Raw genomic sequence first — 23876 nt, 5'->3', positions numbered from 1 at the left:
TGCCACATGGTTTATGAAGCAATAAACCCAGTGAACTTTAAAGGAACACGTCTCCTGAGTGTCAGCCGTCGCAGCTGAGTGAGTGAAATCGCTACAATATATATATATATATGTGTCAGTAGACACATATATTAGAGAGAAAAGCCGGTAATTCAGTGCAGCTCCCTGGCTTTCTAGGTAATTTCCCACGATCTATGAACAGCCAGCAGAGGGCGCCTCACCGCAAATGAAGCTAAATATAGATCATTGATCTATTTTTAGCCTCATTCCCTGGGGTTTTGCAGCGAGGAGCAGCCTGCATTAGCACAGCTCCTTGCTGCAAAATGTTTTAACCCCTTCAGAAGGATTTACATCGTTGGACGTTACAGATCTGCGGAGGGTAAGTATATTGTTGGTTTATTATGTTTTTTTACTCACAGAACGAGGGTCTTCAGTGACTGGATTGGGCGTTGAATAAAATACTGCAACAACCATTGTTTTTATTTCATTAAAATAATTTTAAAAAATGTGTTTGTGTTTTATTTAACCCTTTACTAGTATTGGATTAATAATGGATAGGTGTCATAATTGACGCCTCTCCATTATTAATTAGGCTTAATGTCACCTTACAATAGCAAGGTGGCATTAACCCTTCATTACCCCATATCCCACCGCTACACGGGAATGGGAAGAGAGTGGCCAAGTGCCAGAATAGGCGCATCTTCCAGATGTGCCTTTTCTGGGGTGGCTGGGGGCAGATATTTTTAGCCAGGGGGGGGCCAATAACCGTGGACCCTCTCCAGGCTATTAATATCTGCCCTCAGTCACTGGCTTTACTACTCTGGCGGAGAAAATTGCGCGGGAGCCCACGCCAATTTTGTCCGCCATTTAATCCTTTATTTTAAGAGCTAGAACGGCCAAATTTTGCAGATACACACTACTGACATTAGTAGTGTGGAATCTGCAAAAAAAATGGAGAGAAGACATGGTTTACTGTATGTAAACCATGTCTCAAATCATGTCGGGTTTTAGGAAGGAGAAGGAAAAAGCCGGTAATTGAATTACCGGCTTTCAAGCTGTCTAGCGCTGGAATAAATAGTAATATATATACATATATGTGTCTCACTGACATATATATATATACCTATTCTATGTGTACACATTTATTCTACCTATTCTATTGTAAGCTGTCAGTGTGATTTTACTGTACACCGCACTGAATTACCGGCTTTTCTCTCTAACAGCGCTGCGTATTTCTCGCAAGTCACACTGCTTGTCCGTGTGTAATCCGTATTTTTCACGCTTCCATAGACTTTCATTGGCGTATTTCTTGCGCAGTACGGTGACAAACGCAGCATGCTGCGATTTTGTACGGCCGTAGAAAGCCGTATAATACTGATCAGTAAAATACGGCAAATAGGAGCAGGGGCATAGAGAATAATTGTGCCGTATTTTTTGCGAGTTTTACGGACGTAGATTCTGCGCTCTTACGTCCGTAAAACTCGCATGTGTGACGGCGGCCTTAGAGGGGAGGCCACAGAGCAGGAGGTTACAGTAGTCGAGGCGGGAGATGATGAGGGCATGGACTAGGGTTTTTGCAGATTCTTGGTTCAGGAATGTACGGATCCGTGAAATATTTTTGAGTTGAAGGCGGCAGGAAGTGGAAAGGGCTTGGATATGCGGTTTGAAGGAGAGATCAGTGTCAAGGATTACCCCGAGACAGCGAGCTTGTGGGACTGGGGAGAGTGGGCAGCCATTTACTGTAATGGATAGGTTCGTTGGGGGGTCGAGTGAGATGGGGGAAAGATGATGAATTCTGTTTTGTCCATGTTAAGTTTTAGAAATCTAGCGGAGAAGAAGGATGAAATAGCGGACAGACATTGAGGGATTCTGGTTAGTAGAGAGGTGATATCTGGTCCAGAAATGTAGATCTGTGTGTCGTCAGCATAGAGATGATACTGAAAACCATGAGATTCTATGAGCTGTCCCAGGCCAAAGGTGTAGATGTAGAAGAGCAGGGGCCCAAGGACTGAACCTTGTGGGACTCCGAGAGACAGGGGGCGAGGTGAGGAGGTGGTGTGTGAGTGGGAGACGCTGAATGTCCGGTCTGTTAGGTATGATGAGATCCAGGATAGGGCCAAGGGATGAGAGGGTCTGTAATAATAGGGAATGGTCCACTGTGTCAAAGGCAGAGGACAGGTCCAGGAGGAGCATAGAGTAGTGTCGCTTGCTCTTGGCGGTCAATAGGTCATTGGTGACCTTAGTTAGGGCAGTTTCAGTGGAGTGGTGACCGGAAGCCAGATTGTAAGCGGTCGAAAAGGGAGCAGGAAGATAGATGGGAGGACAGTTCAAGATGGACGTGTTGTTCCAGTAGTTTTGAGGCATAGGGGAGAAGTGATATAGGGCGATAGCTAGATACAGAGGATGGGTCAAGAGAGGGCTTTTTGAGGATAGGTGTGATTGAGGCATGTTTAAAGCTTGAGGGGAAAACACCAGTTGTTAGTGATAGGTTGAAGAGATGGGTTAGAGTTGGGATGAAGACTGTGGCGAGGTTTGGGATGAAGTGGGATGGGATCAGGTCAAGTGCACAGGTGGTGAGATGCGATCTTGAGAGGAGAGTGAACAGTCGATCTTCTGTAATGGTGGAGAAGTTGATTTTGGAGGTGGAGGGCTGGATAGTTGGGAGGAAGGGCTCTGGGGGTTGTCGACTAAAACTGTCTCTGATGTTCTCAATCTTCTGCTTGAAAAATGAGGCAAAGTCTTCAGCTGAGATGAGTGGGGAGGGATGAGGTGCTGGGGGACGGAGGAGAGAGTTGAAGGTGTTGAATAATGTTATGGCAGCTAGATGGTACAACTTCCCACAGGTGTAGTATATCCCCAGGGCTCCTGGTGTGTAGATGGAAGATGATGGTGAATGGTGCAGTAAGGAATGAGGACACAGGTTTGCAGTCTCTTTACCTTGTTTACTGAAGACTTCAGGCAGCCACAGTCCAGGGCACCAGATCACAGGGCAGGTTGAGTCCGGCCAGCTTGGAAGCGAATCCAGAGTCCCCTTTTCCAGGTGGAGTTAAAAGCCTTCCTCTAGCGCATTGGTGTTGTAGTCCCTTACTGCCTATGGCTTCAGATAAGGTCCTCACAGTTCTTCTCTCTGTCCCCCTTATAGGATAGGACAATACCTGCATGACAGGTAACTCGAGCCTTTTTACAGGGACTCTATCATGCCCTGGGCTCTATGTGTTACTGTATCTTCAGGTGTGTGTGGCGGGCAGGTAACTTGCAGTTCAGCTGTCCTGCCAGTCTCTGCTGTAAGTCGAAGAGCCCCTTACAACCTCGGTATTCCGGCTACCAGTTATCTGCATTTCAGAGGGAGGCAGCTTGTTCGCAGCTGGTCTTCCCTGATATCACTCTCCTGTGGTTCGCTCTCCTTCACGCTCACTGAACAATGTCATTTCCTTCTGTATATTTCAAAAACCTGACCTACACATCCAAACATAGACTAAGTGTGAACAGGTGCTGAACCTAGAGTCGCCAACTCGTATATAGTTAAATAAATAAGGCAGCACACTGCAGCGCTAGAACATACAAACTTGAAATACGAAATTTGAACTGCATTATTGCACTAGAAATAGAGAGAGAGAATTTTAGTCTAGGAAGAGGTTTCACATGTACCCATTCAGATGGAGACGTTTATTCTCAGCGAGGTAAGGCAAGCGTAGGACCTGGTATAAGAGAGATGCCGTAAAGTGGCTACCAGGTACACATAAAATTGGCCATTTTTATGCGCTAAACGCTCTCATTTTTCATATTTCTAGTGCAGTAATGCAGTTCAAATTTCGTATTTCAAGTTTGTATGTTCTAGAGCTGCAGTGTGCTGCCTTATTTACTTTCCTTCTGTATGTCTCTTTCTTTAGGAGGTGTAGTGACTCTAGCTACATGGCCCCTTCAGACCTTCCGACACTCTATGTCTGACTGCTTCCTCCTCTGTCCTCAGACAGAATCTGACTAACTTCCCTCCAAATCACAATATACAGTGACGTCCATATATATTTGGACAGAGAAAACAATTTTTCTAATTTTGGTTATAGACATTACCACAATGAATTTTAAACAAAACAATTTAGATGCATTTGAAGTTCAGACTTTCAGCTTTGATTTGATGTAATAGACCATACAATTGGTCAAGACAGGACAAATATCCCTTTAGACAATAGAGACAAAAGTATGACACAATGTCACATAGTTCAGACCAAAGGTCCTATAAATACAATGAAACATAAATAGTTCATATCAAAAAATCAAATAAAGCAATGCATACTTACCTCCAAGTATAGGTATCCAGGTGCCCACCACACCCGACGCACGTTTCGCTCTGAAAGCTTCGTTTATGTTTCATTGTATTTACAGGACCTTTGGTCTGAACTGTGTGACATTGTGTCTATTACATTTACAGCACTTGCACTTTATTTATAACTATATGGACACTTGAGAGATATATATTGGCACGTTGTATCCCTTTGGAAGTAGATAACTGATATTAATATTGTATTGTTGTTTACATACTGCTTGGCTATTTCCAGGTTTTCCCACCTCTTTTTCTGTCCCTGATTTTATGTATCCCCTTCTGTGCTATTTTTTACTGGACTATTTATATGACCATTACTGTTTATTTTTGAAATTGTTAATAAAAATATACTTTTTACCCATTTGGGAATGGTTGCTCTTTTTCTGTGTTTGCTTTAGTTTTTCATCCTTCCCTGGGTTTTTTTGATATTAGGGTAGAAGGTTTTTGTCGGTGTTATATATAATAATAATAATAATATTATGGTAAAGTCCTAACACCCGCTGTGGTGCATAGTAGGGTCTTCAGGTTTGATGTGGGGGTTTTGGTTTTTCTCTTTTGCACAGTAAAACAATTGCAGACAATCAGCAGAACCTGGGCAATGTTTTGGGGTAAAGTAGACTGCAACACAATTCGTAAAGTTCAGGACAATAAAAATCCACTAGGGCGCTGCTATCTAACCATTACACAACAAGCAAATATTTTTTTATTAGTTGCATGACAAGTGATAAATAATTACAAAAGAAAAATTTGTGCAAAGTGATGATGGAGTAAATTAAAGTATATAGGTGTGTAAAGTGCACGACGCTGCTCCATGGAGGAACACGGGGGGGAGATTGAAGTCTTCTACCTTGGGAATGAGCGCTGCTGGCCGGAGCACGAATCTCATCAGACTTCGCCTTCCCGGGACTGAGGTTTATAAACGGGAACCTCCTCGTCATAATCGGATTAACCTGGACGCAGGACTCCCGGTTTATGTACTTAGTGGCTCTATACACTTTATGCACCGCGGTACATTGTTCTCACTGAGACTCTACCGACACAATCAGGTCCAATCTAGTTACTATTGGATATTATTTTACTATATTATTAATTCTCCACAATCCGCAGTATAAAGTCGTTCCACAATTGTAGCTTTTTTATTGTTTTTTTTCAATTAACAGACACATGTGAATTGCTGTTATATTTGCTTCATTATTTTACTCCTTTTTCACTTAGCTCAAATTGTTCTTTTGTAACAATTTGTAAAATGATTAAATTATTGTCCCAAAAATTTATTGTGATATCAAGTGGAAAACACCCCCAAAAACAACATCTTATTTTTAATCCTTGGCTGATATTTTTGGGTGAAAATAAATGTCAACCCTAAATGTTAAAGGCAAAATCAGAGGGCACTGGTGACGTGATGGGGCACTGCGCCTGGCAATGTGATTGGAGGGCACAGAGTGACTGGCGAAAAAAAAAATCACAAGAATCCAAGATGGCAGCTTTCAATATGGCTACCCCCTCTTCCAATGCATATAGCAACTGTATCAATTTTAAATGTTTTTTGCTCCATTTTTGAGACACCTTGTATAAGAAAATTCATAATAAATCGGCTCCTCCACCATTCCGAGTCACGATAGGTTTTCTTTGCACGAGTCAGTGTCCCAAATTGGAGGATATGTCCCAATACCCCAGGAGGTCAGGGATATGTCTGTCCTCAGGACCAGCAGTCTGCAGTGTCTCTCAGTGCCCCCATGTCTCCTGGCCGCTGCTGTGACTGTAGACTTCCTTCTCCATCTCAAGATCTTAGAAGAGGTTTCCACCATCATTCATTTATTCTTCGCTGGTTATGAAGTGTGGTTTGATAGTTGGCCATGGCTTGAGTTATTGTGCAAAAATCATCCGTGACATTAGAAAACATTTTTAGAAGTTAGCTAATGATTGCCCATTAATAATAAGATTTTTCAGATTTTTCTGTCCCCATTGAGGACATTTCTAGAACGTTTCATGATATTTTCAGTATTTCTTTAGCGACCTGGAGTAATTCCAGGAGCGTCTGAACCTGTTCCTTAAGATAATGTACAACGATGAAGACGCAGAGATTTCGGGCAGGAGGATTGCTCATCTGCCTGGGTCCTATAGTTTGGCGGCCGGGGTAACTGGAAAATGAAGCTCGTGATTGAATCTCTCATCATCTCGGGATGAACATTGCTCCGAGCCATAAGAAAATCCGACAGATCTGCCGCCTATTTCCTGCTAGAAGACAAGACGCCTGATAATACTTTATTACTGATGCAATTTCGCCCAAGATAAAAATAGAAATAATTTATGGTGAAGAAAATGATTCACTTGGAAGCGTCAAGTTGTTCTACAAGTCTTTATCCGACGCTCAAAATGAGTTTGTCTATTTTCATCTTTGATTCCGAGCCCAGAAACCGTAAGAACTAAGGAGCCGACATGAGAGACTTGTGTACTGGAAGAAATGACTCCGAGCCAAAAGCCGAGATGTTCTACCTCCAGGAATCATGGATCTTGCTTTTATTTTTTTATTATTAAAAGGAAAGTGAGAATTAAATTGCAGCGTATCTGTCATTTCAGGTGACTTTTCTCATGTGAGTACATGATTGAGATTGACCAGCGAGCGCGCCACTTGTCACACTCACTTGTTAGGCCAGGGAGACGCCGGCCCTGGGTGACGCCCTACTATACACGCACACCCAGCTTTCTCAAGCACCCGAGTGGCACACTATTTGCACTTTGTCATACACAAGTCGAGGTTGTGGGAACATTTATAACAGCAAGGAACAAATAATACATTTTAGATTTAATGTACAATAAAAGGCACAGTGCTTTAAAGTTACAAAAAGACGAAATAACAAAAAGGCACACAAAATGCAAAAACAGTGTAAACACAAAGGAATTGTGACGGATCACACAGGGAAATTGGTGTGTCGATTTTACTCACCTCTGAGGAGGGGAGAGAAGGACCCAGCAGGGATCGGCTCTTTGGTGCCACCACTTGTCCCAGGTCAGTCAGGGAACTGCACCGAAGGAAAATATTCAACGGAAAGACTTCCCTTATAGGTACAAGTTATTGAGGCACTCCCAGTGAGGGGGGGGGGATATATATCACCAGTCCAGGCTGGGGATATATATGTAAACCTCAATAACACAGTACGGTATGCTGCCGCCAGTTCCTCGTTCGATATACAAGCCCCGTCCGACAACAGGCTTATATCGGGTCAGAAACCAACCCCAGGTAGCGTATAATATCCAACCGAGCATGCGGACATGGGGATTTGTGAATCGAGATAAAAGAGCAGCCAAGATTAATTTTATATTTAATCGCCGAAAAGGCGCACTAGAAATATACAGGTATATATTTACAAAAGAAGATATACAGGTATACATTGAAGAGTGTAGTACAAGGGTAGGATGCAGATAGGTTACAATTACCGCGTTATGTAGCATGTGAACACAGGGAGGCGCTGATGGATCACAGGTCCAAATCTTAGTTACATGATTCCCTGGCCGCGTCAGGTAACGGGCCTACTGGTAGTAGAAGAACCCAGTCCAAAATGAGGGGCTGCCTATTATCTCCTAGGCTGCTCCCTCCCACATGCTGCGCCCAACCCTGGTCTGGGCCGCCTCCCTCCTCCCATATCTGAGAACTTAATTTTCCAGGCAGAACCGTGGACGGCCCATAACTATCTGCCCGAAGGTCCAAATGGAACGGCGGCAGCACCAATGGGTTCTGCTGGATTTTATCTGTGCAGGGAGACCAAATACGGCTACTGTATTTAATTCCTGGTAGCTATGCTTGGTAACTCAATAATGCAGAGTGCTAGAGGTGGCTACATGGCATGAGCTTGTGGGGAAAAGAATGCAGATTCCATTTATGTGCTCAGCCAGGCTCAGAGATATTGCATTCTGTTATTATAGGTCATTTTCCAGATTCAATATCTCAGAGCCTTGCTGGGATCTGTGTTGCTGCGAAGTCTGCATGAGGCTTGAGTCAGACAAAGGAATCCAGTTTGGCTGGTCCTGCACACAAATTCACGCCCCTGTGATAATTGCTCATGACACAGGGTCTATGCTTTCCCCCCCTCCCCTGGAGAGAGCTTCAAAGGCCATATTGCTTGGGATAATTAAGGAAAAACATTGATTGGCTATCTCCAAGCAAGTGCCTTCCCTGGATAATGAGGTCACATTGACAGAGGTGTATTTCACTTCCCTTTATGGCCTGGGGGAATGCAAGGGTCGGGGGCTGGGTTTGGAGTAAGTATTTTGGGCCAAACTGAATCTAACAGGGGATTCCATCAGATAGGAAAATTATATCAAGTAGATATCATTGTCCCATATCGCACAGGGACGAAGAAGGCTTTTCCGATGAGCAATTCTGTGCTGAGCAGTCACTGCAGAAATTGGGAAGGATCCACATTCCTAGTTGTTCTCCGAGGTTCTGAGGTTTTCTGGATGACACATTATAATTTATAAAGGTCTCATCTACCCTCCTCACACCTCTTCTGGTCAGGTGAGGGGAGGCTGGCTGTCTGTATGCAAGGAAAGATGGCTGCAAGGACATCATTCTGATTTATGTAATATTTTCCCACAAGAACGTCCCAGTGGACTAATATGACACCATATTTCCGAGCAGACTTTGATCATCCTAGACACATCAGGTATTACAATGATACTTCCAGAAATTGAGCCATTACATTTCTTTGATTTCCCGAAGCCGAAAATCCTGGTGCTTGAACCCATATAAGCAAAAGTTTGCTCCTCCCTAAGTGAATCACCTGCTCAGCAGAATTTCAGTGGGAATAAAACATTAAAGAAGCAGGAGGATGAAGAAAAGATTCATTACAGCGTTTCTTATATTCATCATTTATCTTAAGGTTGTTGAAACAGCAGTGTAAGGAAAAGATGGTAGGAGAAAGTGAAGAAGATACGAGGAACCGAAAGAAGAAGGCAGAAAGTGAAGAAGATACGAGGAGCAGAAAGAAGAAGGCAGAAAGTGAAGAAGATATGAGGAACTGAAAGCAGAAGGCAGAAAGTGAAGAAGATACGAGGAGCAGAAAGAAGAAGGCAGAAAGTGAAGAAGATATGAGGAAGTGAAAGAAGAAGGCAAAAAGTGAAGAAGATACGAGGAACCGAAAGAAGAAGGCAGAAAGTGAAGAAGATATGAGGAACCGAAAGAAGAAGGCAGAAAGTGAAGAAGATATGAGGAACCGAAAGAAGAAGGCAGAAAGTGAAGAAGATACGAGGAACCGAAAGAAGAAGGCAGAAAGTGAAAAAGATACGAGGAACCGAAAGAAGAAGGCAGAAAGTGAAGAAGATACGAGTAACCGAAAGAAGAAGGCAGAAAGTGAAGAAGATATGAGGAACTGAAAGAAGAAGGCAGAAAGTGAAGAAGATACGAGGAACCGAAAGAAGAAGGCAGAAAGTGAAGAAGATAGGAGGAACCGAAAGAAGAAGGCAGAAAGTGAAGAAGATACGAGTAACCGAAAGAAGAAGGCAGAAAGTGAAGAAGATATGAGGAACTGAAAGAAGAAGGCAGAAAGTGAAGAAGATACGAGGAACTGAAAGAAGAAGGCAGAAAGTGAAGAACATATGAGGAAATGAAAGAAGAAGGCAGAAAGTGAAGAAGATACGAGTAACCGAAAGAAGAAGGCAGAAAGTGAAGAAGATATGAGGAACTGAAAGAAGAAGGCAGAAAGTGAAGAAGATACGAGGAACTGAAAGAAGAAGGCGGAAAGTGAAGAACATATGAGGAAACGAAAGAAGAAGGCAGAAAGTGAAGAAGATATGAGGGATCAAAAGAAGTGAGAAGAAAGGAATAGATTAGTAAGGTTAGAAATGGAAGAGAGGAAAAAAGAGAAAAGGAAAAGAAGAAAGAGAAAAGGAAAGGAAGAAAGAGAGAAAGGAACAAAGAGGGAAAAAGGAAAAAGGAGAGAAGGGAAGGAAGAAAGAGAGAAAGGAAGAAAGAGAGAAAGAAAAAGAGAATGGAAGAAAGACAGAATGGAAGAAAGAATGGAAGAAAGAAAAAAGTGTGAAAGGAAGAAAGAAAGAAATGATGAAAGAGAGAATGGAAGAAAACAAAAAAGGGAGGAAGGATTTTTAACATTGATAATGTGAGCAGATATGTTCGTTCCTACATTTAGGATGCATTTATATGTTCCGACTATAACTTTTAATGGCCACCAATTGGCTCCATGTAAGCCGTCCGGTCGTCTATCGGCCTGAGCCTGGCTGACACGCGAATACTCCGTGCCCCCGGAATGATTGTCAGCATTATTGACCTGTGCGCTCACAACATCATTTTTGGTAGAACATCTCCTGACTACATAAGAGAACGATCTGCTGAGAATGATGATTTTAAGTTTTGCTCCTACATTGGGCAGTCGCTGGTCTCTTTAGAGCGTTTGTTCCCTATTATCAGATTGTCTATGGGTCTTTAGAATTGAGGGGGATTTTTGCCCCCAATCTTTACCCTTTACAAGGTCTTCTGTTTAGAGACGAAAGTTTGGTCTTTTCTTATCTTCGAGTAGATGAAGAAGCGTGGATCTGTGTGAGGGGGAGGGAGACGTCCAGTCCATCTCCCGCATGTCCCGGTGATGGATCTCCAGGTGTTATTGGCTCCTGATGACCATCTAATCACTTTACCGGCAGACTGTAGATGATGACAGAGGAGCTGCTCCCCTGATGGGTACAGTGAATGAATTTGTGCCTGTAGCTGGATATTGTGTCCTCCTCAGCACCAGCTGCGGCCTGCTCCTTATTTCCTGTCACTTGTCGTCCTCCTCTTTATAGATTAGTACTAGATTCAGACAAGCCAATAACCTGGAGAGAAGAGGACTCCTGCCATCCGGAGCGGTGATGTATTACTGGAGTAGTAAGATGCGGGCCGACCAGTCACAGGTCACGATGGAGACATCGCGCTACAAACTGAGCTAATGAACTGAACTATGGAAAGTTCTGCAGGAACTTTTACCAGGACACCTTACTTTTACTGTGTGTCAAACAAAAATCAGTCCCAGGAGCGCTGAAGGAAACTCAGACAACATATGTAGTTTACCACAATGCGTTTCGATGGTAAACACCGTCTTCTTCAGGTGGGAGGAAACTCCCACCTGAAGAAGACGGTGTTTACCGTCGAAACGCGTAAACACACGCTCTTATCCTCCCTTGGAGGTATTCAGCTGGAGCTGCGGTGGTGCTCGACAATTCCTTTTTATTTTCCCTTCCCTGGGTCGATTCCTCTGCGCTCCCCTCTGACTGCTTTCACTTATTTTGACCTTACTTTTACTGGCAGTGATGGATGAATTAATTCAATGCAAATAAAATATGTGGCAAATTTTAGGAAATTCTTTAAACCACAAAAATTCTTCCTTCATTTTACACAAAGCAGAAGACTGCATGAGCCACAATAGGCCCGCATGACCTCCGGGACAAGATAAAGCGCAGCTGATCAGGATGGGCTATGATATTATTATTTATTATTATCATTTATTCCAGGGTGCTTTACATGTGAGGAGGGGTATCCATAATAATAACAAGAACAATAATCTTGAACAATACAAGTCATAACTGGTACAGGAGGAGAGAGGACCCTGCCCGCGAGGGCTCACAATCTACAAGGGATGGGTGAGGATACAGGAGGAGAGAGGACCCTGCCCGCGAGGGCTCACAATCTACAAGGGATGGGTGAGGATACAGGAGGAGAGAGGACCCTGCCCGCGAGGGCTCACAATCTACAAGGGATGGGTGAGAATACAGTAGGTGAGGATAGAGCTGGAAGTGCAGCGGTTTGGTCGATCGGTGGTTACTGCAGGTTGTAGGCTTGTCGGAAGAGGTGGGTCTTCAGGTTCTTTTTGAAGGTTTCGATGGTAGGTGAGAGTCTGATGTGTTGTGGTAGAGGGCTCCAGAGTAGGGGTGATACGCGAGAGAAATCTTCTATGCAATTGTGGGAAGAGGAGATAAGAGGGGAGTAGAGAAGGAGATCTTGTGAGGATCGGAGGTTGCGTGTAGGTAAGTACCGGGAGACGAGGTCACAGATGTATGGAGGAGACAGGTTGTGGATGGCTTTGTACGTCATGGTTAGGGTTTTGTACTGGAGTCTCTGGGCAATGGGGAGCCAGTGAAGGGATTGACAGAGGGGAGAGGCCGGGGAATAGCGGAGGGACAGGTGGATTAGTCGGGCAGCAGCGTTTAGAATAGATTGGAGGGGTGCGAGAGTGTTAGAGGGGAGGCCACAGAGCAGGAGGTTACAGTAGTCGAGGCGGGAGATGATGAGGGCATGGACTAGGGTTTTTGCAGATTCTTGGTTGAGGAATGTACGGATCCGTGAAATATTTTTGAGTTGAAGTCGGCAGGAAGTGGAAAGGGCTTGGATATGTGGTTTGAAGGAGAGATCAGTGTCAAGGATTACCCCGAGGCAGCGAGCTTGTGGGACTGGTGAGAGTCGACAGCCATTTTCTTTAATGGATAGGTTCGTTGGGGGAGTCGAGTGAGATGGGGGAAAGATGATGAATTCTGTTTTGTCCATGTTAAGTTTTAGAAATCCAGCAGAGAATAAGGATGAAATAGTGGACAGACATTGAGGGATTCTGGTTAGTAGGGAGGTGATATCTGGTCCAGAGATGTAGATCTGTGTGTCATCAGCATAGAGGTGATACTGAAAGCCATGAGATTCTATGAGCTGTCCCAGGCCAAAGGTGTAAATGGAGAAGAGCAGGGGCCCTAGGACTGAACCTTGTGGGACTCCGACAGATAGGGGGCGAGGTGAGGAGGTGGTGTGTGAGTGGGAGACGCTGAATGTCCGGTCTGTTAGGTATGATGAGATCCAGGATAGGGCCAAGTCTGTGATGCCAAGGGATGAGAGGGTCTGTAATAATGTGTCATGATAGCCTGTATAAAAGCTGCGGCAGGAAATGCAGCAACTATTTAAGGGTTAATCTGAATAAAACACTGAACAAATTGCGCAAATAGTGTGTGAAAGCACAGCAGTAAATTATTATTATTATTATTATTATTATAATTATTATTAAAGCGCCATTTATTTCATGGTGCTTTACATTGTTGGAAGAGGTGGATCTTCAGGTTCTGGTATAAAGGTATTCTGGTGAATAAAGGTATGGCAACACGAGGGTCAGTGGGTGCTCTCATCTGCTGCTCTGGCTGTCTTTAGAAAGACCACAAAGGCCGGGGCTCACCCCTCTGAGTGTCCGCACTTCTTCCACATGGGCAGAACACTACTCAGACAAGAAAGGGTGAGGATGCCACACTCCAGTAAAAATGTATTGAGTCACCAACATACATCAGCATATATTACATTACCAGCAAGTACACAAGATGGTGCAAATGACAGAGTCTCACCCTTTTCCTGGCTCGCTGGAGATTGGAACTTCTGAGACTTTAGGGCATTCAGGGCAGATTAATGCTATGTTTCCACGGTCAGGAAACCTTCAGGATTTTCTGCTGATTGGACGATGCATACAGCTGCAGCGTCCAAACCGCAGCATCCAGATGTTACAGCATGGTGGAGAGGATTTTATAAAATCCCATCTCCACTATGCATGCAGTTAATAAACCACAGATCTTATTTCAGGGCATTGTCCTTCAGGATTGGGGAGAGATAATCATGGCTGTTCCCTCATTGTTCAAATGTTCAATTAGTCTGCATAATTGTCCTCCAGGTGATGCAGACTAGTAAATCACAGGTTGTTTATGCAATCTGTAATCAGCAGGTATTCCACAAATTAGCATACAAAAAGGGGCATGGGACAGTCTTGCATGAAACAATGGCTCATGTCCCTTGACTTACTGAACAAAGGAACAATAAGGGTGGCAAAATTAGAATAACTCACTCCTGCACAAGTGGACAGATTGGTGCTGTGTCCTCACAGACAGTTACCAGAATAAAAACATATTGTGTAGGCACACTGCAGTAAGTAGATACATAAATAGTAGCACATGAAAAAACATACGATGTCTAGTTGGCATTTCTTTATCAGAAAAGCATAAAAGCCACCCCACCATGACAAGGTGCGTCCAATTAGGACAGTCCTTAACTCTAGCCACGTTTACTTGGAGATCTCGGCTCTATAGATTCCTGCATGGCTGTTTTGGTCTTTAGGATTTCCCGGGACTTGTAATTATTTCCATTATTCTTACATCATTGTAATATTTGTATCAAGGAAACAGCAAAAAAAGTAACAAGCAATAGATTTAATTGTCCACAGGTTATGAAAATCTTAGACACTGATACATAAGGAGGGACGGTGCTAACCCTTCACATAAGTCAGTCCCTTGCCCGGACTATTAAAAAAAAAAGCAACCTTGCTCAGGCGCCGCCCCCCTCCCCCCGAATTCTCCCGCCCTAGGTACGTGCCCTCAAGTGCCTAGTGGCAAATACGGCCCTGTCCCTTGGAGTCTCCTGGTTGGGTGACGATCGCCTCAATCATCGGGTCTAACTTCTAGAACAATGACTTCCAGGCAGACTGAGTTGTAACATGAGGGAAAGGCTTCAGCGTCTTCATCCGGGCCTACAAGGATTTCTTAAAAGCATTAATCTAAGATCTAAACCTGGAAGACGTGCAGCGCGACACACGGCCAGGTGTGTATGGACGTAAACAACGCCGCAGGATCGGATCACACAACGCTGCTTTCCTGTAATCATACAGACATGGTTCTGCATAGGAGCAGCATTCACAAAACGGGTATGAGACTTGTTAGCAGGAATATTTACAGTACTATTTCCATTTTTATTGTAGATGTATTTGGGCAATAATAAACTGTAGGAACAATATTGCAAAAATATAAATACTCTTTTAAAGTGGTCTCAGTGTGATTAATGAGAGGAACGAAAACGCCTGGTACCTGGACCAGATTAGTGCGATGTAGCAGTGCCGAAAATGATGCCACCACGTAACCGCTCTGGGTGCAATCCGAAAAGCTACAAGTTTTTTATAGAAGCCACAGGGAAAAGGCAGAGAAAAGGCAGTTAATATCCTGTGTTTGTGCGACATATACAGTATTGATCCGGCCGAGCTGCTGACAATCTGAGATTACAATGTATTATTGCTGGCGGCTGATAAGGGCAGCGCGCCCGGGAGGAGGAACGCTCCGCTCAGAACCTTGTACCTGTCTGCGTCTTACTATAACTTATCAGGAGCCTAAACCACAACCGCACGGAGCTGAGAAAACACAGAGGAAACAATGAGCAATTAACACACATCCTGTACAATATTACAAGGATACAATGGTACGTCAGTCACATATGTACTACAGAAATATAATATTTATAGAATGAAGGGAAAAATACCAGAAGGCAATAATTATAACTACACTAATCACAGAATGATATGCAAATGACATAAACATGTATCCGTGATGTAATCCTAATCCAATTAGACGAAAAAAGAAATAGACGCACAAACAAATACAACAGCAAAATGGCAAGGAACCGATGATATTAAAGAGGGAGAAAAAACAGTACAGAATAGGGGTGCGGCACAGAAAAGGAGCAAGACACAGAAAAGGAGCAAGACACAGAAAAGGAGCACGACACAGAAAAGGAGAACAACACAGAAAAGGAGCACGGCACAGAAAAGGAGCACGGCACAGAAAAGGAGCACGGCAGAGAAAAGGAGAACAACACAGAAAAGGAGCACGGCACAGAAAAGGAGCACGGCACAGAAAAGGAGCACGGCAGAGAAAAGGAGAACAACACAGAAAAGGAGCACGGCACAGAAAAGGAGCACGGCAGAGAAAAGGAGAACAACACAGAAAAGGAGAACAACACAGAAAAGGAGCACGGCACAGAAAAGGAGCACGGCACAGAAAAGGAGCATGGCACAGAAAAGGAGCACGGCACAGAAAAGGAGAACAACACAGAAAAGGAGAACAACACAGAAAAGGAGCACGGCACAGAAAAGGAGCACGGCACAGAAAAGGAGCACGGCACAGAAAAGGAGCACGACACAGAAAAGGAGCACGGCACAGAAAAGGAGCACGGCAGAGAAAAGGAGAACAACACAGAAAAGGAGCACGGCACAGAAAAGGAGCACGGCACAGAAAAGGAGCACGGCAGAGAAAAGGAGAACAACACAGAAAAGGAGCACGGCACAGAAAAGGAGCACGGCACAGAAAAGGAGAACAACACAGAAAAGGAGAACAACACAGAAAAGGAGCACGGCACAGAAAAGGAGCACGGCACAGAAAAGGAGCACGGCACAGAAAAGGAGCACGGCACAGAAAAGGAGAACAACACAGAAAAGGAGCATGGCACAGAAAAGGAGCACGGCACAGAGAAGGAGCACGGCACAGAAAAGGAGAACAACACAGAAAAGGAGCATGGCACAGAAAAGGAGCACGGCACAGAAAAGGAGCACGACACAGAAAAGGAGCACGACACAGAAAAGGAGCACGGCACAGAAAAGGAGAACAACACAGAAAAGGAGAACGACCTAGAAATGGAGCATGGCACAGAACAGGTGCACGGCACAGAAAAGGAGCACGACACAGAAAAGGAGAACAACACAGAAAAGGAGCATGGCACAAAAAAGGAGCACAGCACAGAAAAGGAGCACGACACAGAAAAGGAGCACGACACAGAAAAGGAGCACGACACAGAAAAGGAGCACGACACAGAAAAGGAGCACGACACAGAAAAGGAGCAAGACACAGAAAAGGAGAACGACCTAGAAATGGAGCACGGCACAGAACAGGTGCACGGCAGAGAAAAGGAGCACGACACAGAAAAGGAGCACAACACAGAAAAGGAGCACGGCACAGAAAAGGAGCACAACACAGAAAAGGAGAACGACCTAGAAATGGAGCATGGCACAGAACAGGTGCACGGCAGAGAAAAGGAGCACGACACAGAAAAGGAGCACAACACAGAAAAGGAGCACGGCACAGAAAAGGAGCACAACACAGAAAAGGAGAACGACCTAGAAACGGAGCATGGCACAGAACAGGTGCACGGCAGAGAAAAGGAGCACGGCACAGAAAAGGAGCACGGCACAGAAAAGGAGCACGGCACAGAAAAGGAGCACGGCACAGAAAAGCAGCACGGCACAGAAAAGCAGCACGGCACAGAAAAGGAGCATGGCACAGAAAAGGAGAACGACCTAGAAATGGAGTATGGCACAGAAAAGGAGCACGGCAGAGAAAAGGAGCACGGCACAGAAAAGGAGCACGGCACAGAAAAGAAGCACGGCACAGAAAAGGAGCACAACACAGAAAAGGAGAACGACCTAGAACTGGAGTATGGCACAGAAAAGGAGCACGGCAGAGAAAAGGAGCACGGCACAGAAAAGGAGCACGGCACAGAAAAGAAGCACGGCACAGAAAAGGAGCACAACACAGAAAAGGAGAACGACACAGAAATGGAGAACGACCTAGAAATGGAGCATGGCACAGAACAGGTGCACGGCTAAGAAAAGGAGCACGACACAGAAAAGTAGCACGGCACAGAAAAGGAGCACAGCACAGAAAAGGAGAACGACCTAGAAATGGAGCATGGCACAGAATAGGTGCACGGCAGAGAAAAGGAGCACGGCACAAAAAAGGAGCACGGCACAGAAAAGGAGCACGGCACAGAAAAGGAGCACAACACAGAAAAGGAGCACGGCACAGAAAAGGAGCATAGCACAGAAAAGGAGAACGACCTAGAAATGGAGCATGGCACAGAACAGGTGCACGGCAGAGAAAAGGAGCACGGCACAGAAAAGGAGCACGGCACAGAAAAGGAGCACGGCACAGAAAAGGAGCACAACACAGAAAAGGAGAATGACCTAGAAATGGAGCATGGCACAGAAAAGGAGCACGGCAGAGAAAAGGAGCACGGCAGAGAAAAGGAGCATGGCAGAGAAAAGGAGCACTGCACAAAAAAGAAGCATGGCACAGAAAAGGAGCACAACACAGAAAAGGAGAATGACACAGAAATGGAGAACAACCTAGAAATGGAGCATGGCACAGAACAGGTGCACGGCTGAGAAAAGGAGCACGGCACAGAAAAGGAGCAAGACACATAAAAGGAGCATGACACAGAAAAGGAGCATGGCACAGAAAAGGAGAACGACCTAGAAATGGAGCATGGCACAGAACAGGTGCATGGCAGAGAAAAGGAGCGTGGCAAAGAAAAGGAGCATGGCACAGAAAAGGAGCACGGCACAGAAAAGGAGCACAACACAGAAAAGGAGAACGACCTAGAACTGGAGTATGGCACAGAAAAGGAGCACGGCAGAGAAAAGGAGCACGGCACAGAAAAGGAGCACGGCACAGAAAAGAAGCACGGCACAGAAAAGGAGCACAACACAGAAAAGGAGAACGACACAGAAATGGAGAACGACCTAGAAATGGAGCATGGCACAGAACAGGTGCACGGCTAAGAAAAGGAGCACGACACAGAAAATTAGCATGGCACAGAAAAGGAGCACAGCACAGAAAAGGAGAACGACCTAGAAATGGAGCATGGCACAGAATAGGTGCACGGCAGAGAAAAGGAGCACGGCACAGAAAAGGAGCACGGCACAGAAAAGGAGCACAACACAGAAAAGGAGCATGGCACAGAAAAGGAGCATAGCACAGAAAAGGAGAACGACCTAGAAATGGAGCATGGCACAGAACAGGTGCACGGCAGAGAAAAGGAGCACGGCACAGAAAAGGAGCACGGCACAGAAAAGGAGCACGGCACAGAAAAGGAGCACGGCACAGAAAAGGAGCACGGCACAGAAAAGGAGCACAACACAGAAAAGGAGAATGACCTAGAAATGGAGCATGGCACAGAAAAGGAGCACGGCAGAGAAAAGGAGCACGGCAGAGAAAAGGAGCATGGCAGAGAAAAGGAGCACTGCACAAAAAAGAAGCATGGCACAGAAAAGGAGCACAACACAGAAAAGGAGAATGACACAGAAATGGAGAACAACCTAGAAATGGAGCATGGCACAGAACAGGTGCACGGCTGAGAAAAGGAGCACGGCACAGAAAAGGAGCAAGACACATAAAAGGAGCATGACACAGAAAAGGAGCATGGCACAGAAAAGGAGAACGACCTAGAAATGGAGCATGGCACAGAACAGGTGCATGGCAGAGAAAAGGAGCATGGCAAAGAAAAGGAGCATGGCACAGAAAAGGAGCACGGCACAGAAAAGGAGCACGACACAAAAAGGAGCACAACACAGAAAAGGAGAACGACACAGAAATGGAGCATGGCACAGAAAAGGAGCACGGCAGAGAAAAGGATCACGGCACAGAAAAGGAGCACCATACAGAAAAGGAGCACGGCACAGAAAAGTAGCACTGCACAGAAAAGGAGCACCACACAGAAAAGGAGCATGGCACAGAAAAGGAGCTCAGCACAGAAAAGGAGCACCACACAGAAAAGGAGCACGACACAGAAAAGGAGAATGACACAGAAAAGGAGCACGGCACAGAACAGGTGCACGACACAGAAAAGGAGCACGGCACAGAAAAGGAGCACGGCACAGAACAGGTGCACGACACAGAAAAGGAGCACGGCACAGAAAAGGAGCACAGCACAAAAAAGGAGCACCACACAGAAAAGGAGAATGACACAGAAAAGGAGCACGGCACAGAACAGGTGCACGACACAGAAAAGGAGCACGGCACAGAAAAGGAGCACGGCACAGAACAGGTGCACGACACAGAAAAGGAGCACGGCACAGAAAAGGAGCACAGCACAAAAAAGTTGCACAACACAGAAAAGGAGAACGACACAGAAATGGAGCAAGACACAGAAAAGGAGAACGACCTAGAAATGGAGCATGGCACAGAACAGGTGCACGGCCGAGAAAAGGAGCACAGCACAGAAAAGGAGCACCACACAGAAAAGGAGCACAGCACAGAAAAGTAGCACTGCACAGAAAAGGAGCTCAGCACAGAAAAGGAGCACCACACAGAAAAGGAGAATGACACAGAAAAGGAGCACGGCACAGAAAAGGAGCACGGCACATAACAGGTGCATGACACAGAAAAGGAGCACGGCACAGAAAAGGAGCACAACACAGAAAAGGAGCACAGCACAGAAAAGGAGCACAACACAGAAAAGGAGCACGGCACAGAAAAGGAGCACAGCACGAAAAAGGAGCGCGGCACAGAACAGGTGCACAGCAGAGAAAAGGAGCACGGCACAGAAAAGGAGGACGACACAGAAAAGGAGAATAACACAGAAAAGGAGCACGACACAGAAAAGGAGAACGACACAGAAAAGATGTGATATAGAAGGGTTAACAGTTTGCCTTTAAGTGCCTTTTGCCTTTAATTGCTAGAATTACTAGAATCTGTTGATGCCATACTCGTACAAGTTCAACCAAAACACCTGTCTATGGAAAGACAGATCAGACTTGCATGTGCTCTAATACTAATTCCTGAATATGTCACCCTCAAAAGACATAATGTTCTGAATCCAGCCACTCATCTGCCTGTGGATTCAGAAAAGGGAGAATTGGTGACAGCGTTGGCAGGTGGGGAAAAAAAAAAAAAGAGTACTCTGGTACGTTGACATGATGCACGAACATGACTGCATAGGAACTGATGAGTCAGGAGACAGTGGGTTTTACATATGTTCATGGAAAAAAAACCTGTTCCTAATGCATATTTTGAGGTTTTTATTTTTGTAGATGGCTCCAGATACCACCAGGATGGGCAACTCTACACTGGATATGCAGTAGTATCCTCACATGAGGTAATCCGAGCTGAACCACTCCCTCCTCACGTGTCGGTGCAGGAGGCAGAGTTGAAGGCACTCACTGAGGCGTGTAGAGCTGCTGCAGGTAAAGTCGCTAATATACACAGATTCGAATTGTGCATGGAGAATATCCCATGATTATTGCCCTATCTGGAGAAGCAGAACGTTTCTTACATCAGCCGGTAAGCCCATTAAAAATGTAGAGCTGGTGAATCAATTAGTGGAGGCATTGATGTTACCAGTCCAGGTTGGCATAATCAAGGTGAAAGCACACACAAACTGTGATGCCGTGGAGGTAGAGGGCAATAGAAGGGCGGACGAGACTGCTAAAGTAGCAGCAAGGCGGCCTATGGAGCAGTGGACGGTGGCAAGGAGTCAGCTTATTCCAGCCACACTGAGCCTAGATGTCCCGAAATTCCTCCAGCTGCCCAAACAGAGAAGGAACACAACACTGTGGAAGAATGGGAGCTGAGCTGAACTCAGAAGGAGTATGGGAGAATAAGGATAAATTGTATATACCAAGGTCCCTGTTCCTAATTATGGCGCTGGCAACACATGGCCCCACTCACACCTCAAAATGTCACATGTGTCCATGGTAGATGCCTTCTGGATCGCTCCTGGTTTCAGTTACGCAAAGCTCGTACAGTCATGCCTCATCTGTGCACAGCACAACCCAGGTAAAACAGTAAAAGTCCCTAAGAAAGTGACACCCAGGCCTCTCTACCTGTTCCAGAGACTGCAGACTGGCTACATACAGCTACCCAAGGTAGGAGTGTGTGAAAAATATCCTAGTGTGTGTAGATCTCTTCTCTGGTTGGCTCGAAGCCTATGTAGTAAAATGTGCAAATGCTAAAATGACTGCAGACAAACTGATGGAAGAAGTGATCTGCAGGTATGGTGTCCTAGAAACCATAGAAAGTGATAGGGGAACACAATTCACGGGAGAAATAATGAGGGAAGTCATGCAGGTCCTGGGAGTACAGCAAGAATATCATGCACCATATAGACCACAAAGTAGTGGGAAAGTGGAGAGACTAAACGGGACACTTAAACTGAAAAATCAAAGGCCACTGCAGACACAGGAAAGAGCGGGGTACAGTGCTTGTCTCTTGCACTCTTGTCAGTCAGACACACTCCTGTTTGGTAGTTTGCCAGAGGCCGGTCTGTACTTCCCACAGTTGCTACAAATGCAACACGGTGCTATGACAGCCCATGTCCAGGCCTTGCAGAAAAGACTTAATGTGGTGCATAAACATGTGTTTTCATCCATTCCGGATCCTAATGCCAGTGCAGACGTATATCAGCTGAATCCAGGTGATTGGTGGTCATACACAGGCTTGAGAGAAGGAGCCTAGACCCACGGTTTGACGGCCCGTTTTAAAGTCCAGCTGACCACATTCACCTCAGTGAAACCTGAGGGAAAGCCCACCTGGATCCATGCCAGTCACTGCAAAAAGATCTTTCCACCAGCAGAATGACTGTTCTCCTAATTACCTTGCTGGCAGGGGTAGGATTATTGCACCTTAGGCTACTTTCACACTAGCATCATACTCGGCCCGTCGCAGTGCGTCGGGCCGACGTACCGACGCATACTGTGGAAGCACCGCACAACGGGGGCAGCGGATGCATTTTTACATCGCATCCGCTGCCCCATTGTGAGTTGCGGGGAGGTGGGGGCGGAGTTCCGGACGCGCATGCGCGGTCGGAAATGGCGGACACGACGCTCAAAAAACGTTGCAAGGACGGTCTGCCACAACACGACGCAACTGTCGCATGACAACTTTGCCCAAAACGACGCATTGTGACGTATCCCAAACGACGCTAGTGTGAAATTAGCCTTACAGAGACACTGGATAAACTTTTAAATGTTGACAGGGACAACAAACTTATCCAACATCTTGCTTTTCTTATAAAGACGTGGAAGGACAAAAACTGCTGGACTGTTGGATCTGTGCACACAGCCCAGTATCTGCAAGGACTATGCTGTACTTAGCCTTACCCCAGGAGCCAAGGAAGGTATTAACACCACACTGCATGCACAATGAGACTTGGACTCAGATTTTCTAGGTTCCTTAAGGCTCTTAATGAGACTAATACAATATAGAGACTCCTTTTTAAATCCAGCCAATTGGCTTAGCGGTCTAGCGGGATGGATTATTTTTGGTATTTTACAGACTTGTATGCACATTTTGTTGCTTTGCATATTGTCTTATGTAGCCATAAAAGCGCTAATATATGTATTACCTAAGCTATAGAAGAGTGTATGTTTAAGGGGGGAATCTAAGGCTGTGCCATCCATAGCGTATCATAGCCACTGCTGACTGAGGAAGTGAGTGTCCACACTGAGGGTGGATGGGCGAAGCAGGTAGAAAGCCCCCTTGTGGGTACTAGACCCATGAGACAGTGGCTCCTTTGTGGACATCAGCTGACCCAGTGGCAGAGGTTATACCATTTACAAAAGGGGGAAATTGATATAGAAGGGTTAATAGTTTGCCTTTAAGTGCCTTTTGCCTTTAATTGCTAGAATTACTAGAATCTGTTGATGCAGAAGTCTGATGGTCTCCGCTTCAAGGAGACTACACTTCTTATCATATATGTTCTCAATAGACAGCTACAACATGTTCTTGGTACGTGGTGAGGAATAAAGGTCAGTATGACCCTGGGTGATGGTGGGGCCTACATGAATTACATTGAGAGTTACATTTGTTGTAAATGGTATAAAATACTGCCTTTTGCTGCATTATATCAGATAAAAGTGACTTGCTCACAGAATGTGTGTGAGGTGTCCTTTGTCTCCAAGCGCGCTTGTAAAATGACAGGTGTAACCTCCTGATTTGGCCTCACTGGTGATCTGTC

General features: G+C 45.2%; 1 protein-coding gene across 1 annotated transcript; it reads left to right on the top strand.

Annotated features, from left to right (window-relative positions):
• Positions 1 to 10584: 10584 nt before the first annotated feature.
• On the top strand, positions 10585 to 17748 carry LOC138637634 (high mobility group nucleosome-binding domain-containing protein 5-like). Its single transcript, XM_069726473.1, has 4 exons — positions 10585 to 10726; positions 15824 to 16159; positions 16256 to 16735; positions 16796 to 17748. The coding sequence occupies exons 1-4, from the start codon at positions 10585 to 10587 to the stop codon at positions 17746 to 17748; spliced, it is 1911 nt and encodes a 636-aa protein (XP_069582574.1).
• Positions 17749 to 23876: the final 6128 nt, after the last annotated feature.

Source organism: Ranitomeya imitator, chromosome 5 (genome assembly GCF_032444005.1).
Source record: "Ranitomeya imitator isolate aRanImi1 chromosome 5, aRanImi1.pri, whole genome shotgun sequence".
NCBI classification, from domain to species: domain Eukaryota; kingdom Metazoa; phylum Chordata; class Amphibia; order Anura; family Dendrobatidae; genus Ranitomeya; species Ranitomeya imitator.
Note: the sequence above shows the minus strand (reverse complement) of the source record. Positions and strands in the feature narration are given on the sequence as shown.